Source organism: Coenobita brevimanus, chromosome 70, assembly GCF_032717465.1.
Source record: "Coenobita brevimanus isolate Jiangsu-jjx chromosome 70, ASM3271746v2, whole genome shotgun sequence".
Taxonomy (NCBI): domain Eukaryota; kingdom Metazoa; phylum Arthropoda; class Malacostraca; order Decapoda; family Coenobitidae; genus Coenobita; species Coenobita brevimanus.
Window position 1 is genome coordinate 45,388,795 of NC_137023.1, and position 19,494 is coordinate 45,408,288.

General features: G+C 40.8%; 2 protein-coding genes across 2 annotated transcripts; both read left to right on the forward strand.

Annotated features, from left to right (window-relative positions):
- The first annotated feature begins 5,735 nt into the window (after positions 1 to 5,735).
- Positions 5,736 to 9,814, forward strand: LOC145406363 (uncharacterized). Its single transcript, XM_080277523.1, has 3 exons — positions 5,736 to 5,787; positions 8,198 to 8,378; positions 9,607 to 9,814. Exons 1-3 carry the CDS (start codon positions 5,736 to 5,738, stop codon positions 9,812 to 9,814), a joined length of 441 nt encoding a protein of 146 aa, XP_080133649.1.
- A 6,188-nt stretch (positions 9,815 to 16,002) lies between these two features.
- On the forward strand, positions 16,003 to 19,226 carry LOC145406374 (uncharacterized). Its single transcript, XM_080277538.1, has 3 exons — positions 16,003 to 16,054; positions 18,000 to 18,180; positions 19,019 to 19,226. The coding sequence occupies exons 1-3, from the start codon at positions 16,003 to 16,005 to the stop codon at positions 19,224 to 19,226; spliced, it is 441 nt and encodes a 146-aa protein (XP_080133664.1).
- The last annotated feature ends 268 nt before the right edge of the window (positions 19,227 to 19,494 follow it).

Sequence of the window (19,494 nt, forward strand, 5' to 3'; positions counted from 1 at the left end):
CACACACACACACACACACACAATATCCTACAGTGGCTTCATCCACGACTGCCTTCCAACTCATCAATACAAAAGTCGCAACGAACACTACGAGTAGTCACATAGGAGCGGGTCAGGAAACAAAACACACAAACTGAGAATGATGCACGTTGAGCCATTTCTCCGGGCATGAATAAATAAATAAGTTAATAGGCATGAGTGAGGTGAAACTTAGGTTAGAGGATGTTCATCCCTCCGACACAATTACGCAATCTATTTCGTTCAAGCAGATGGCAGGTAATTAATATGCAGCTTAGGAGAGATTTTATGAACTGCATCCTGGTCACTTTAACTAGGCGCAAAATTGCCATCTCTCCATCTTGAATGCTGAGCTGCAACAACGGATTCATACCGGATTATGATGGTAGTCAAGAAGAAGTGCTATGAAATGGATGATGAGCCGTAGCATTGTGAAGAGAAAATGGGAAAGGATGATACAAAGAGGATATAAAATGGGAAAAATAATATAGAATTACAAAAGAAAGAGACGTAGGGAACAGAGAGATAGACATGACACTGAGGTACGAGAGAGAGAGAGAGAGAGAGAGAGAGGAGGAAAATGCAACCCTCTTTCACAACGTTCTGAAGTGCACTGTTGCCTCCCTCTCACTCCTCCCCTTTTCCTCTCTGCTAATATTATCCTCTCCTGCTTTCATGGAGGAAGTACAATACACCTCATTACATTGCTTCCCTCAAAATAGAAATAAAAACTTTGAAACTGGTTTACTTTAACTAATAATGAAAGCTGACATCAATTTTAAGAACGTGCAAGATGCTAGTGATCTAAAAGTAAGATAGTTTGTATAATTTTGAGGTAATGGGCGTTTCCGAAAGCGATGGAGGAAGTTGTAGCCCAGTTTTATTTTTAGCACCGTTGACAGTGTAAAATCGTCAAGATAAATATATTTCCCGGGAAGGTATAAAACTGGGAGCACTTCGCCTGGGTCAGTTCTCCGTCGCTTGGGCTTTATTGAGGTGCGGTGGTCTGGCTTTGTTGGACTGTCTTCAGAAACCTTAGATAAACTATTTTTTTTTTCCTGCAAGACCAGATATACCTGTAGAGTTAGACTATTTCAAGTTCTGATAGCCTGAGTAACTACCATATTAATGTAATGGATTCACTATAGGAGGAGGAGGAGGAGGAGGAGGAGTTACATTTATCGACTGCGTGAGGGTCAGTAAGGGAAACAGTCAATTTATGCTAAACCTCAGTCTTCCTCTAGAGTACCACCCGCAGGACTTGTTTGTGAAACCCTTGATTAGAGTAATAAGCGCATATCGATTCACTGCTTTCGCTTCTATTGTAGATGTCCTCTTTAATCTAGTATGCAAGCTAAACACATCAAATAATCACACATACTCATCTCAGTTTAGTCCCTTCAACACGATAACGTATTTTCTTAGTAAATTTTCTTAGTATATTCTTGCCATTGCCACATAACTTCATACATTACAGGTGAGCACCCTGGCAATGAAGGGGTTAATCTCTTCAATTCTGAGACATATTTAATTCTTGCTACCTCTAGACGATTGCTATTCACTTTAGGACAGAATTATCGAACTATAGGAGTAAAACACAGCATCACTGACTTTTCACTGTAAAAATATCATAGGATCAATCAAACTGTCTGGAGGCAGCAAGAATAAACCAAGGGAACGTGTCACCTGACTGAAAGGGTTAACAAGGCTTGTTTCTAAATAACTCAATTCTACCCTAAGCTTAAATAATCATCGGGTGGTGAAAAAGTAATCGAAGTGAGGGGATTTACGAATACGGCAGTTATTTTGATAAGATTGACTGATTCACGGTTAATGAATTCTGAACTCTTTTTTCCTCTAAATGATCCAAAAATGCCACATCTCTGTCTTTAGCGTTGAGCTGTAGCAACAAAATAACACCAAAATATAATGCTAGTCACGAAGAAGTACTACGGAAAGGATGCAGAGCTGTAGGAGAGTACTGTTCTGCTATTGAGTCAGGCGAAATAAGCTGCAAAAGGACGACAATCTGGGCAAAGTTTAAGAAACAGAAATGTAGCATTATTAAGTAAGCAGATTTTTAGAGATCATTTTTTTTTTTTTTTTTGTACAGTCGGTAAAGAAAGTATCCGAATTTTAAAAATCGTCTTACAGGATCAGGCACAGTAACGGAACATGTGAAATTCGCCTTTGAACTTAAAAAAAAAATAATAATAATAATAATGATGAACTGTTAAATTCCAGACAGATGAGCCCCATTTAGATAGATGAACTTGGTAGCCAGATATACCAACCATGCCGAGATGACAAAAACCACACTCTTAATCTAGAAAAATCATCGCAGCCAACTGTTCCGATTTTTTTTTCCAAGGTGCACACAGATTCACAAGACTGCAGTATCAGCTCAGTAATTATTCAATAATGGAAAGCACAGCAAGATGAGACACCTTCCCCCTCCCCCCCCTCCAACATACACAAAATCTAACTCAATCGTACATCGTCTCAGAACATACTTGGGTTTCATTCGCTCGGGATTTATCATGGAAAGACCACATTATCTCATGCAAAATCTGCCTCGTAGAGACTAGGTGTGCTCTGTGCCTTCCTTACTCCCGCACTAATGTTGACAATATAATGGGGTTTTATTCGCCCCTGTGTAGAATACAGTTCTCATGTGTTAAGGGGAGGAATTCCCCACATAAAGCTCCTCACAACAGGGTGGAGTCAAAGGTTTTTCGTCTCATTAACTTTCTTCCTATTACTGAGTCCTTTCAACCTCAGTCTCCTCGCAACACTGTTGCATCATCATCTTCCTTCCTTTCCACTTCAATGGTCACTGCCCTTCTGAACTGTCTGCTTGCAGTCCACCTACATTACGGCAAGCGGTTAACACCTGTCAAGCTGACAAACTCTCATCCTTTTTCTGTCCAACTCTCTAATGCAAGAGTTAAGAGATACTTCCAGTCCTTCATATATGGAATAAGTCAACTGTGGAACAGCCTTCCTCTGTCTGTATTTCCTTCTGCCCATGACCTCAGGTCTTTTAAACGCAATGTGTCCAGGCAGCTTCAATTGAACAATCTTGAATTTGGCTGTCTGTTATTCACTCATTTTTTTTTTTCCTTGGAAGGAATAATGCTGTTGGCTTCTAGTTTTTGGCTTCTTCTTCCTTGCGTTAAACACACACACACACACACACACACACACACACACACACACACACACACACACACACACACACACACTCCCTTAATCTTTAAAACCGTTTAGAAGGACAAAAAATGCCAACACAAAGTTGCATTACCAAATCGAGTTTTCATTCGCCATCTCACAAACGCCCTTAATTTTTTAGATAACATTTCTGATTATCAAACTACCAGAGTGCCAGAAGACACCGACAAATATCAAAGTGTCATGACTGTGAAGATCTGAAATTCTGCTAAAAAAAAAAAAAAAAAAAAAAAAAAAAAAAATCATCGTCTCATTCATGTCTTCTCACGATTTTAATCAATGCAAGTTGAAAAGGTGGAAGGAAGAGTGCACCGAGGTATAAAGAAGCCATGTGCAACGACGGAAGAGACTAGGAGGAAATGTGCGCTTGAAACAGAAAAATTCGTTGACCGGTGATGTCTGTATTGGCATCTTCTGTACAACTCGTTTTTTGCAACCTGATGAAAATCCCTGGCGCATTTTCAGCTCGGTTTATGGCTCAATGTAGTAAGAATGGGGGGTCGATTTGACTAGTCACCAAGGAAACTCATTCCTACCTCGTAGCAAAGGTCAGGGAACTAAGTGAAAGGAAGGATAAAGCAGATGAATAGACGCTTGAGGAAAATTAGGATGGTATGAAGAACTACATCTGAGCCAGAATAAGAGGTTCAGATTTATGTTAAGTCTCAACCTTCCCCTACAGGGCGACTCTCTGTAGCTGGTTGATATCCAGGTCCCCAGTTAGACTGCTTGGTGAACAGGGACAACGGGAAAACAAACTACGTCCACCTGTTTAAGGCTACACAGACATGTATTTGTTACGGCCAACTGCATATTCACGATCTAGGCTGATATATATGGAGCAAACAGGTAGAACAATCAGAAGAGTCCATTTACCTTGTGCAGTCCTGAGTGTTGTGAGCACTCCTTCAGCAGACGCTGGAGATGTTACAAAGAAGAGAACCAAAGAGAATACTGTGAAGCGTCGAGAGAAACATACACTGACATAACTGCATTTCGAATTCAAAAGTAACCGAACACATTTCCGAGGAACCAATAAACCATCAGGATACATCATCAATATGCGATCCACAAGTTTTAGGCTACGAGTAGCCAAGTCTCTCATAGTCAACCTTTACAAGTTAAAATTTGATTACTGTTTTTAATCATAGGTGTGTTATGCCTGTCTGATTGACATGTGGCAAAACATAAAGAAATCTCATTAGGTTATTGAATAACAATCAAATCAGGTGAAGTGGAATCTCATTTCATTCATTTGGATTTCCAGACGTGAAGAAGGATTTACTGACCTCTATTGTATGTAAAGTAACCGAAAATCGATAGGGTTGTAGGAATTAAGAATGTCAGTCGAACTGAACTAGAAGCTTTAGTCTGAAGCTATGTGGACGAAAACGGTCCAGATTTCTGACTTACATATTAGATGGGAAACTGATTTTGAAAAGTCACAATCAGGACGTCTGACAGACTTGACTGGTACTTTCTTTGTTGTTCTTCAGGAGTTATAGATCCAGCTAAGACAGCGTTTGTAAGTAGATACTTCAGTACTGATCACAACAGCCTACTACAAAGTACTCAAAAAGCGCATAGCCACCTCCGCCAATGCCATTAAAAAGGACCCGGATCCAGATCCGTGGAGATATTGTTTGAAATGCGTAGGATCCAGATCCGTGGAGATATTGTGTGAAATGCGTAGGATCCGGATCCGCCCCCAAAATTAATCAATTTTTCCTTTGCCCATGGCCCACTCTTCCACAAAATTTTATTGAAAATAATTTAGAATGTCTGGAGATATTGTGCGGGATAGGCTACATAGGATCCGGATCCGATTCCGCCCCAAAATTTAATCAGTTCTTTCTTAGCCATGGTTCACCCTTCCACTAAATGTCATTGAAATTCATTAAGAACTTTTGGAAATATCGTGTGGACAAACATACAAACATAAGTGAATAAATAACCTCATCCTTCGTTGGTGGAGGTAGAGATACGGCGTGATGGAAAAGTGGCCGCAACTAAACGAGCATTTACGACATGATGCTTCAGTGCTGATCACCACACGAAACTAGAACTAGTAAAAAGATGCACTCGCCTACAGAAGGCTTCACTTCCCAGTAATTCTGTATTTTACTAATCAAAGTATCCCACAGTGGCAACATCGCTTATGATTTTCCTGAATTCTCCGAGTTGCATCAAATCTTTGTGAAATATTTCATGACATTTTACGCTTCGTTTAATACCGCCAACGGCGACAAAAGCGTAGAGAGCAAAAGCATCACGGACGCAACGACAGAATCTTACACACACACACACACTGATCTTGCTAGAAGTATCATAATTTTGGTTTTTGTAAATCAACTGTCTTTATGTTTATAAAATAATTCAAAAGAATGTGAGTACTGTACTAAAAATTATGGCAACAGCACCAACATCATCATCATTCTCTCTCTCTCTCTCTCAAATAATTTTTCTTTGTTTTTTTTCTTTGCAGGATGAAGTGGCTGGTGGTCGGTGTGTTCCTAGGAGTGCTGGGAGTGGTCAAAGGTGAGTCTTTTGTCCTAGCAATCCCCTCAGCTGAGCTAAATCGTCTGGTGTTAGCTTGATTACGGTAATTTAAGTGCATCCGGAGCAAGGAAACGTATTGTGGATGTTTCGTGAAGCTCATAAAAAAAGGAAAAGAAATGATACATAGCGGGGAAATAAGAGAGACACTGGGGAGGGGAAATTGTGGAGATATAGGTGAGAAAATACGTAACAGCAAACATGGAGAAATACTTTTAAAAAAATGATAGGGAAACGGCAGAAAGGATGATACATGGTAAAACGAAAAAGATGAAAAGATAATAAACAGTTAAGAAATAGAAGACAAAACGATATTTACAAGAATAATAGGAGCGAGGACGATACATATGTAACAGGAAGATACATACTACAGAAATATGAGGTAATACGATACTTACTGAAGCAAAACGAGGATGAACGATACATACCTGAGTAACAGCAAGAGAAGACAAATGCTGGAGAGATGGAGTACCAATACATACTGTGGAAACTGGAAAAAAAAAAAAGACAATTCTCATTACAGAATAGAATACAAGACGATACTTAAGGGAGAAATAGGAGTCATGGCGATAAATGCTGGAAAAATGTGAGAAGTACATATTGAGGAAATAGGAGAAAAGCAGATACACGATACAGAATGAGACAGAATGATACTTAAGGCAGAACTAGGAAATAAGGCAATACCTAAGGAAGAAGTAGGAGAAAGAGCGATGTACAGGCTATAAAAAAAATTTCGGCACCCTTAAGGCACGATACATTATGCCACAACACACGAGGCATTCTGAATCAACTCCTGAATTGCGGTATGTGGTTGGTATCCCTGGCCCTGTGTTGCTGGTGTGTTAACTCGTCTGCTAATGATGAAATCCGGCGGGAGAGAGAGAGAGGTACAGGGGTACCAGCCACACCACGTATTCACACCGTCTGTAACAGTGATCGTTGCGTACGGTATCGGAGCAAGGGGTGCCGAAAATTTTTTGCTAGGGTGTACAGTGGGAAATAGGAGATGCGACGAATTAGTATCGGAGAAATACGAGAACAGACGGTGATACTCAACGGAGAAATATTTGAAAAGATGATACTTAAAGGGAAAACAAGTGAAAATACTGAGTGGGAGAACAGAAGAAATGGTGGTAAATATTATTTTTATTACTCTATGGTTAATATTCCATTTATATAAAAAACACACAGAAGAAAGAAGAGAAAGAATCATTACCTGCATAATCCTTGCGTGTTGTATAAAGAAGACTGTTAGGAGAGCGAGATCAGGGACTGGAAACCACCTCCCGCGAGATCAATGGCTGAAAACATCGCCTTCCGCGAGATCAAGGGCTGGAAATTTCACCTCCAGCGAGATCAGGAGCTAGAAACACCACCACCAGCGAGACCAGGGATTGGAAACATTATCTCTCCTTTCCTTCCATGTGGCGACTTCACTGGCATCACTAAATAGTTGTGTAAGCAACCTCGTACCTTCTGCAACACAAGAGGGAAGAAGAGAATATTTCGCCATTAATCCTTCAGTCAGAGAGGCCTTCCCTAAGCTGAAGACTGTCGCTTGGAGGCAGTCAGAAAAAAATAGATTAGACGTCCACTTGCTGAAAGCGTAAAGCTTCCGTTCCCGTCTAAGTAATATTCCCAGCGAGATGAAAGGCTCCCTACACTACGGCAACAAAGGCATTATATTTGGATAATAAAGCTAATGAGTTTACTTATTTTTCATCGGCTACTCTAAAGCCATATTTTCGTCGGCTGAGGATGCTCCCTACCTTTTCTTCATTATCAGTTTATTTCTATATCCTGTGAATTCATAATCTGGTATGCTGTTTATACAATCTGTACCGTTATAAAAAGAGGGCTTAATTAATTCGGAAGATGACTATGAGGCGACAAATGTAAAGTAGGGAAGAGGAATTAGGAAACCGTCCAAATCGAAGAGCATACATCCCTAATGCCAGTACGTTTGTCGGCTTAGTTCATAAACCTCTTAGTGATTTACCTTGTTGCAATGTACTGTTCTCTTGCAGGCTTTTATATATCTTTTTTTAATATCGAAGAAGTTTACATCAATAACATACAAGATAATAGCGTGACAGAAAAAAAAAAAAAAAAGTAACTAAGACGCCACGGAGCCGCCGTAACCGACCAGTTTGTACGGTATTGTAAATGGCATTGAAGGCTTCGCAGCATCTCTCCCTAAGCGATTTACTCTGCATATTGAACTTCAGCAATGTCTTTCCTGTTGTCTGTGTTATTTTAAAATTGACATCAGTAACACAAATGAGGATATTGAGGTGTAATGTGTATGGTACAATAAATCGCTTCGGAAGAGGTGCTAGGAAACATCCCAGACCACTTGTAATACGAGTGTTCTTTCTCTCCCCTTTGCCAGGCCGAGACCCCGATGATGGCCGTATCATCGCTGCCCGATCCACCAAGACGGCCATCGTGCTAACCACCTCCACCACCACCACGCCCTTCACCTGCGCCTTCGCCACCAACGGCGTGGTGTGTCAGAGGAGACGATACAAGCGGTACTCAGCCATTGACGACAAGATGGTGGAGGACGGGGAGTGAGTTGAAGACACGTTATTATTATTATTATTATTATTACCACCCACGTTGCGAAGCGAGCAGAGTGGTAATGTTTTCAGTTGTAAGGTTGGCTGGCTGGCTTTGTTTGTGTGTGGGTAAACAAGATACCTCTTGAACGGCTTGAACTATCGACATTAAACTTTCAGGGTATTAAGAAATGACCAAAATCTTGGACAAGTTTGAAAATGGGCACTCGGTGTCAAAGTCATGGTCGCCAAAATGGCTGCCAAAGGTCAACTAATTGGCCTTTGGTGACCTTGACCTTGTCCCCGAGTATCCATTTTCGAACTCGTCCAAGATTTTGGCCATATTTTGTTACTCTGAAAGTTTCATGTTGATAGCTCAAGCCTTTCATGAGATATCTTGTTTACCTATACACACATACATAGCCAGCCAGCCAACCTCACAACTGAAAACATAACCACTCCGATCGCTTACCTCCCGAGTAGCGAAGTGAGCGGAGTGGTAATGTTTTCAGTTGTAAGTATGGCTGGCTGGCTTTGTTTGGGTGTGTTTTATATCCTGAATTTGCTCCAAACAAAAAATGGAGGTGCAAAATTATGTGCCGAGGAAAAACTTTCTGGCTAAGCTGGTGGTGAGATCCTATGGTGAGATGACTTCTATATCTGTTGTTGTAACTACTACTACTACTACTACTGCCACTATAACTACTACTATCGTTATTTTTATTACTTTGACGCCGCGATAGTACAGTGGTACAATTCATGTCAAAGAGTGTGTTAACGTGCTACAGTTCGAATCCAAGAGGTGGCCAGGGGTTATTTTACTAATTAAAACGCTGACAGGGACGTAAAGTGGTTTCCTACGCCAAAACCAGTCCAGACTCTGACAGCTTAGTTTCACGCTTTTACACCCTCCCCCCTCTTCAAAAAAAAATAGGGGTGGGGTAAAAAGGGAAAGGCTATTGCACTTTATATTTATCTATTTATTTATTTTTGTGCAGTTATCAAAGAGGGAGAGGAAAAAATACTGCCTGAATGATTCTTGTGGAAATTTAGGGTCTTGTTCTAGTAGGCTTTGGGGGCTCCCGTATACGAGTATATCTTTCTTATAAGTTTGTGTCTGCGTATTATCTTTTAGGCTATTTATGCAAACTAGTAATATAAAAAAAAGACGAGTTTACTTTCCCCTTCGCAATATCTGCTTAAAAACACAACCCTATGTTTTTCTCCACCTTGGTTCCAGTACCTTGCTCGATGGCTCCCTGGATCCAGAAGGTGCAGAGGGCCAAGGCGCGGGAAGCAACCGTGAGGCCCGCATCGCCCTCACCGTATGGACCACCACCTCCTCCACCTTCACCGTCACCGCCACTTCCACCAACTCTGCAACCACCTTCTCCCTCTCCTTCTACTGCACTGTCAACGGCGCCTCCTACCCTCCCGCCTGTGGCTAAAACCTAGCGGCCACTCTTGATAGGGGGACAGACCGGGCGACTCAGTGTGTGCAGGTTGAGATCATGATGGTGATAGGGGTAATAACAGACCAAGAGTGGAAGAGACAGCAGAAGTTATAGCCTGGAATAGATAACAGGATTATGGCGTCCGGCAATAGATAGATAGAGAGACATCATAAGTGGAACAGCACTAAGAGCAGACCTTCACTGAGACGGGTAACAGATAACAGAAGACAACAACATATTTAAATGGAAGAGATAATAAGAGACACTGATCAGAAGAGTTAATGATAGACATTAATTATGGGAGTAAGATAAGAACTGAACTGCATTATTAGTAAAAAGAAAGACAAGCCCTTCAGTGACAACAAACCTTAATTCCTTTCTTCATTCGGAATACGTGTTTTGTTGTCAGTTTTAACATAAGCTTCTCCAACATGCCATTCTATGTTTATTGTTAACAGCACATGAACAAATGATTAAGTTCCTTCTTGATCAATGAATGTTTTAGCCAAGTGAGTCATGAAAACTTTAGAACTGTCAGAGATTTTGTTACTCGATTAGTGTGGTACTCGTTGCATTAGCAGGGTACAGAGTAATGGTGATGATGATGATGATGATGATGATGATGATGATGATAACGTATGAGCATTTGTGTTCCATAAAGCAAAGAGACTCTCTACTAATGTATATTTCTCCACGTCACTGATTAATTACCTGCATGCTGTGAGTGGCCCTGGCTGCCTCCCTTCCCTGCCCGCACATCAACCCGAATCTTTGTCCACAGAACGATGTTGCTGCGATGATAATAATACTTAGGGGTCAGTTATGTAAATAAATATATATTTTAGTTTTACTTGTACACAGCATTATTGTCTTCCTTTAATTCCTGTGACCGTATGTGTGTGTGTGTGTGTGTGTGTGTGTGTGTGTGTGTGTGTGTGTGTGTGTGTGTGTGTGTGTGTGTGTGTGTGTGTGTGTGTGTGTGTGTGTACGAACCTATACAGTGTACAAAATGAGAAAAACTACTGTCCTTGCAATTTTATCTGAGGAAGATAATTTATGACTCGCGAACCGTAGCGAATATCACGTCGACTATATTCTATCTTGGATGGTAATTCTTCAGTTATGGCAATGTACAGGAATATACGGTACATACTCAGGACTGCAGAGTGGGGTATTTGACATGGCAAGAAATATTGGCCACAACAACTGAGAATGAGTGGGAGTGTGTGTGAGGGGAATGGAGTTGGGTTGGGAGGGGCAGGTGATACGCACGCTCTGGTGTATCCCAACTTCCCAGGGGAGTCATGGCTCAAAAAAAAAAAAAAAAGAAGAAAAAAAAAACTGTCAACGTTGAAATAAAGGAGGAAGAAACTCCTCCACTGAAACCTTTTAAGACTGTCTCCACAGTCGTCTGCATCTTAACGAAAAGAATCTCCAACATGATAAGCTTCACTGGGGAGATGAGGAGCTCACTAAGGTTTCCATGATAACCGTTCTCATAACAGGCTACTCACTTTGATGGTCAGTGAGCTCACCAAACGTCACGGCCGAAGGGAAATGAAGCGGAAACAAACGAATAAAGGTTTCGTTGGCTTGCATTATAACAAAAAGGGGCGACTGTGCAAGCGACCTTTAACCACTTCAGTCATATAACGTAGGTTATTTTTCATTTCATTCACGTTATCAATAGATGATTTAATTCATGCTTGGGAGGACTTCTAGCTATGCAGGGACTAATGAAGGTTATACATAACCTTATTAGTTCGTAACGTCTGTCTCATGCTGAATAGAATCGTCTCAGGATTGCAAGAATAGAATAGAAAATACAACATTGGAAACAAGGAGTTGACGGCTGCAATACGGTGACGTATTTTTCATTTTTTCTTGCTACCACCACATGCTTTAATATTGTCTTGGGAAAACTTCAGCCAGTTCTCCTTGGTTACATAAAACCGTTTGGAGGTAGCAAGAATAAAGGTAACTACCACGTCACTGACGAAACGGGGTTAACCCTTAGACGATGAGAGGCCACATCAGAAATTAATAGAAATGCTTGGTGGTAACGAGAATACACACACACACACACACACACACGCACACACACACACACACACACACACACACACACACACACACACACACACACACACACACACACACAATATATGTATATATATAGACACGCGTATATAATTATGCACAGAGTCCCCCCAAAAATTTATGCACAGTGTAATGGGAATATATGGACACCCTAATAAGCTCTGATTCATTCCTAAACTTCCCTCTGACAGTCATAAGAGATGTGCAAGTAAAATGCTGCCGGCGGAAAGAGGTACTGAAGTGATACTGGAATTTGAGGACGTGTGCAAAGGCCAGTGGCAGTGGAGATGTGATGTCTGGACGCGACATACCATTTTCAAGCATCCGTGATATAAGTTTGAGTCGGATTGTAGTACCAATTTTCGTTGTCACAGTGTCAGAGGTAAATCTCCCATGTGACAAAATGGAAATTCAAGGGTGACTTAGAACTTATTATGGCGTAAATAGCTCACTAAAGTGTGCATTTATTTTTCTGTTCCTCCTCGAGAGAGAGAGAGAGAGAGAGAGAGGAAAATGCAACCCTCTCTCACAACGTCCTGAAGTTCACTGTTTTTCCCTCTCACTCCTCCTTTCGTCTCTGCTAAATATAATCCTCTCCTGCTCTCTGAAGGAAACACAATGCACCTCTTCACGCTCCTTCCCTCAAAACTGGAATTAAAACTTCCACATTAACTTGTTTTCGCAAATAATGAATGCAGACGTCAATTATAAGAATGTGTAGCTACACTGATTTAAAAAGGATGATATTTTGGATTATTTTGAGGTAATGGGCGTTTCCGAAAGCGATGGAGGAAGTTGTAGCCCAGAGCTATTTTTAGCATCGTAGACAGTATTTAAAATCTTTAAGATAAATATAACTCCCGGGAAGGTATAAAACTGGGAGCACCTCGCCTAGGCCAGTTCTCCGTCGCTTAGGCTTTGTTGAGGTGCGGTGGTCTGGCTGTGTTGGACTGTCTTGTTAAGCCTTAGAGAGATCAATTTTCTTTTTATTTGCAATACTAGATATACCTTGGCAGAGTTAGTTATTTTCAGTTCTGACAGCTTGAGCAAAATATCATATTACTGTACTGGAATCGTTATGGATGCAGAAGGAGGCTTAGGAGTTATGTTTACGACTGCCCGAGGGTTAGTAAGAGAGATGATCTATTTGTGTTAAATCTCAGTCCTCCTCTAAGGTACTATCCGCAATACTCTGTGAAAAAAGAGCAGACAGGCCCCGAATTTTAAGTCGTTTATGAAACCTTTCTTGAGAGTAATAAGCGCGCTTTGATTCACTGTATTCACATCTAGATGTCCTCTTTAACATTGCATACAGGCAAAACACACCATATAAGCGCAGTTACTCCTTCAATGGTCACTGCTTTTTAAAACTGTCTGCTTACATTTCACCTTCGTTACGGCAGGCGCGTAGAACGTGTCTGGTGGCAAACTCTCACCTCTTTTCTGTCCAACTCTCTCATGCAAGGGATAGTAGATATTACCAGTCCATATATGCAACAGGTCAGCTATGGAACTGTCTTCCTCTGTTTGTATTTCTTTCCGTTTATGACCTCAACTCTTTTAAACGCAATGTGTCCAGGCAGCTCGAAATGAACGATCTTGAATCTGGCTGTTCGTTATTTTTTTTTTTTTTTTCCTGGAGGGAATAATCCTGTTGGCTTCTAGCTTTTGCTTTCTTCTTCCTTGCATTAAACACACACACACACACACACACACACACACACACACACACACACACACACACACACACACACACACACGTAATCTGAATAAAACCGTCAAGTAGAGCAAGAATATTACAACACAAAGTTGCATTAAGAAATTAGTTTTCAATCGCCGTCCCACATTTCACACGCCCTTAACTTTTTATGTAGCATATTCCTGCTTTCATCAAACAGGCAGAGGATCAGAAGGAACCGAAAAATATCAAAGTGTCATGATTATCACCGCGGTTCCGTAGCGTGTCGTAGGCTGTCGTAGCTTGTCGTAGCGTATCGTGACGATGTCTTGGCGTAACGTGGGGTCAAAGTGACCATTACTTTTTAACTGAGGGATGATCGTAGTGTGTTGTCAGGACAACGTGACGCTTCCGTAGGATGTCGTGGGATGTCGTTGCAATGTCTTTGTGTGTCTTGGCACTAACGTGACTGTCGTGAAACGGCTGTTTAGGCCTACCGTTTGAGGTATGATCGTGGCATTTCACCAAGTTCAAACCTCGAGGGTAAGATCGTGGTGATCGAGGCCGTTCTCGAAGATGAACTTGAATGTGGGATACGGGCTTAAGTGTAGTCAGAATGGGGAGCGATTATCACCAAGGAGACTTGCTCCTACTTCACAACAAAGGAGGTGAAAGGAAGAATAAAGTGGATGAGATGTTTGACAGAAAATTAGAATGGTATAGAGAACTGCATCTGAGCCAGAATACGAAGGTTTAAGTTTATGTTAAGTCTCCCCTAGAATTCGAGTTGATGTAGTCGGTTTACATGCAGGTCCCTTGTTAAGCTGTTTGTTGAACAGAACAACGGGTAACTAAAGTTCATCTATATAAGGTCACGCAGAAGTATTTGTTATGGTCAACTGCACACTCACAGCCTAGGTTAATAATGGAGCAAACGGGTAAAAAAAAAAAAAAAAAAAAGTCCATTTACCTTGTGCAGTTTGTTTCCTCTATTCTTTTTATCCTCCAAGTTGCGCGCATTCCGGCAGTAGACATTGATGTTACCGAGAAGTAAACATTGTGAAGCGTCGAGATAAGCATACGCTGACAAGACTGCATTTCGAATCCCAAAGTATAGGAACAAGTTTTCGAGGCTCCGATAACTAAACCAAGAGAATACATCACCAATATGCGGCCTATAAGTTTTAGACTACGAGTAGCCAAGGCTCTCGTAGTCAAACTTAAAATTTAAAATTAATAACTTTTTTATTTTTTTTTTTGCCACAGGTGTGTTGTGCCTGTCTGTCTTGAAATGTGGCAAAACCTACAGGAATATTATTAAGCTAAAAAATAACAATCAAATTAGGTGGACTGGAATTTCACTTCATTCGTTCGGATTTCCTGACGTGTTGAAGGATTTACTGACCTCGGATGTATGTAAAGTTGCCGAAAATCAAGGACTGCAGCAGTTATGAATGTCAGTCGAAATGAACTTGAAGCTTTAGTCTCAAGCTGTGTGGATGATAACAACCCAAACAATTTCTGACCTTTATTAGACAGGAAACTTTGGTCTATAAAGTCACAGGCAGGAGGTTTGTGAGACTTGACTGATGCTTTCGTGGCTGTTCTCCACGAGTTATGGATACAGCTAAGGGGGCGTTAGTAACTAGATGATTCAGTACTGATCACAATAGCCAATTAGAGATGCTACGTGATGATACAGTGACCGCAACTAAAGGATCATTAACGACAAGATGCTTCAGTGTCGATCACCACACGAAACTAGAACCAGAGAAAATATGTTTTCGACTACAGAAGTCGTCATTTCCTAGTCATTCTGTATTTTACTTGATCAACGTATTTCACACTGGCATCATCGATTTAATTTATATAATGTGATTTTTCCCGAATTCACCAAACTGCATCAAATCTTGGTGAAATATGAGGAAGAGAAGTTCTGCCACCTCCACCTCCCTAAAATTAGACACGGAGAGGGAGATGTTGTCCACTCTGTTTGACTAACTTGATCCTGCTGTGACTGAATGCATTAGGCAGTAAGAACATTGTGGTTTGTAAAGCTCGTTTCCATTAATCAAACTAGACGAGCAAATAACTTTAATACCCAGCATAAATTAGATCTGAACACGCACACACACACACACACACACACACACACACACACACACACACACACACACACACACACACACACACACACGTTGCTAGCAGTATCAACATATTGGTTTTCGTAATAAACTGTCTGAGTTTACAAAATAGTACGATTTCTCTCTCTCTCTCTCTCTCTTCAACATCCGTAGGGTATCATCATGATCATCACCATTATCATCGCTCTTTGTCTCTCTCTCTCTCTCTCTCTCTCTCTCTCTCTCTTTTAAATAATTTTTCATTGTTTTTTCTTTGCAGGATGAAGTGGCTGGTGGTCGGTGTGTTCCTAGGAGTGCTGGGAGTAGTCAAAGGTGAGGCTTTTGTCCTAGCAATCCCCTCAGCTGAGCTAAATCGTCTGGTGTTAGCTTGATTACGATAATTTAAGGGCATCCTTAGCATGGTAATGTTTACTGGATGTTTCGTAACGCTCTTAAAAAATGGAAATGAAAAGATACATACTGGGGAAATAGGACAGAAGCAGCGAAAGGGAAATTGTTGAGGCATGAGAGAAAAGATGCGTAATAACAAACTTGGAGAAATGCTTAAACACATAGTAGGGAAACAGCAGAAAGGATGATACATGGGAATAAAACAGTTAAAAGATGATAAACAGTAAATAAATATAAGACAAAACGATATTTACAAGAATAATCGGACCAAGGACGATAGGCTACATCATGTGAGTAACAGAGGAAGATGGATACTGCAGAAATATAAGGCAATGCGATACTTACTAAAATAATACGAGGATGAACGATACATACCTGAGAAATAGCAAGAGAAGACAAATGCTGAAGAAATGGATGAAAATACAGATGTATACTGAGGAAAAAAAGGACGATACATATTGCAGAACAGGAGACAAGACGATAGGTACTTGATAAATATGGCAAATACATATTGAGGAATTAGGGGGAAAGCTGATACGTGATACAGAATAGGAGACAGGATTACATTTAAGAGAGGAATAGAAGAGAAGAGAAGGCAACGCAGTGGGAAATAAAAGAGGAGAAATATTGGAAAAGACGATAATTAAAGAGAACAGGAAGAAATACTGAATGAGAAAATGGAAGGAAGGACGATACTATTGTTAATATTACTCAGTGATTACTAGTCCATTAATATAAAACCACGCAGAGGAAAGAAGCGAAAAAATACTAACCTGCATAACCCTCGTGTGTTGAATTATGAAGGCTATTACGGGCGTGAGATGAGGGGCTCGAAATATCGCCTCCCGCGAGATCAGGGGCTGGAAACATCACTTCCCGCGAGATCAGGGTTTGGAAACATCACCTCTTCCTTCCTTCCATGTGGCGACTTCACTGGCATCACTAAACAGTTTTTTAAGCAACCTCATACCGTCTGCAACACAGAGCATATTTTATCAATAATCCTTCAATCAGACAGGCCCTTCATAAGCTGAAGACACGCTTGGAGCTTTCAAAATAAAACAAATCAGACCTGCTCTGGCTGAAAACGACAAGCTCCCATTTCCATCTAATTAATATTTCCAACGAGATCAAAGGCTTCTCACGCCACAGTAACCAAGACATTATATTTGGAAAACGAAGTTAATAATTTACTTCTTTTTTTATCGGGTAATCTAGCGACCATATTTTCGTTGAGTAAGGATGCTCCCTATCGTTTATCACCACTGTATTTCTATATTCTGTGAGTTCTTAATCTGGTATGTTGCTTAAGCAATCTGCACCGATATCAAAAGAGGGATAAATAATACGGAAGATGACTATGAGGTGCATTACGCAAAACAATTCGTTAAGGAAGCCGTCCAAACCTATGAGCACTCATCTCTAATGCTTGTATGTTCGTCGATTTAGGAGTTCTTAAACGTCTTAGCGATGTAATTAAATACAATGTACAATTCTCTTGCAGGCTTTTATACATCTTTTTTAATATCGCAAAGTTTATATCAATAACATACAAGACAATATTAGCGTGACAGAAAAAATAAAATAAAAACGGTTACTAAGAGATGGTAGGGAGCCGGCTTAACCGACGACAGTACTGTAAATGGCATTGAAGGCTCCGTAGCAACTCTCTTTAAGCGATTCACTTTGCATATTATACATCAGCACTGTCTTTGTCTGTATTGTTTTAATATTGACAAATATTGCATCAGTAGCGCAAACGAGGATACCGAGGTGTAATGTTCAGAATAAATCGTTTCGGAAGATGAGTTACGAAACCCCTACACTACATGTAATACGAGTGGTCATTCTCTCTCCCCTTTGCCAGGCCGAGACCCCGATGATGGCCGTATCGTCGCAGCCCGGTCCACCAAGACGGCCATCGTGCTCACCACCTCCACCACCACCACGCCCTTCACCTGCGCCGTCGCCACTGGTACCGACGTGTGTCAGAGGCGACGATATAAGCGGTACTCAGCCATTGACGACATGCTGGTGGAGGACGAAGAGTGAGTTGAAAACACCCCCTCTCTATTATTATTATTATTATAATTATTATCATTACCACTACTACTACTACTACTACTGCTACTACTACTGCTGCTGCTATAACTGCTTCTGCTACTACCACGACTACTACTACTACTACTATTGCTACTGTTACTACTTCAACTACTAATTATACTACTACTGGTACTAATACTACTTCAACTATTACTTCTGCTACTACTACTACTACTGCTGCTACTACCAATACAACCATCATTATTTTTATTACTTTGACTCCGCGATTGTACAGTGGCATAGTTCCTGTCAAATCGTGTGTTAACGCGCCACAGTTCGAATCCAAGAGGTGGCCGGGGGTTATTTTATCATGTAAAACAATGTCAGGGATGTAAGATGGTGTCCTACACCAATATTGATCCTGATTCTGATAGCTTAGGTTCACGCTCTTTCACTCCCCCAAAAGAGGTATTAAGGAATTGGTTACTGGATTTTATAATTATTTATTTATTTGTATTTATGCAAAGCGATCCGGGAAGGAGGGGAGAAAATGAAAGCTGACAGATTCTTGTGGAAATTCAGGGCCGCGTTCTCGTGGGATTTGGAATCGCCCAAATTATATATATATATATATATATATATATATATATATATATATATATATATATATATATATATATATATATATATATATATATATATATCTTGGCTTTCAGTTTATTTATGTTTATTTGTAGATATTTTATGCAATCTATTAATGCAAAATAGATGGGGGGGTATATTTTCCCCTTCTCGATTTCTGTTTAGAATTCGGCCCTACGTTTTTCTCCACTTTGCTTCCAGTACCTTGGTCGACGGCTCCCTGGATCCTGAAGGTGCGGAGGGCCAAGGCACAGGAAGCAACCGTGAGGCCCGCATCGCCCTCACTGTATGGACCACCACCTCCTCCACCTTCACCGTCACCGCCACTTCCATCAACTCTGCAACCACCTTCTCCCTCTCCTTCTACTGCACCGTCAACGGCGCCTCCTACCCGCCTGCCTGTGGCTAAAACCAAACGGCCACTCTTTATAGGAGGACAGACGGGGCGACTCAGTGTGTGCAGGTTGAGATCGTGATGGTGATAAATGTAATAACAGACCAAACGTATAAGTGACAGCAGAAATTCTTACTTGGAACAGATAACATTGGCCGTTATTTGGAAATGATAATAAAAGACGCTGACGAAAAGATAACAACACAACTGGAATAATGCTACGAGCAGGCCTTCACTGAGATAACATAAGACTTTAACTGATTGACATAACAACATAATTGAA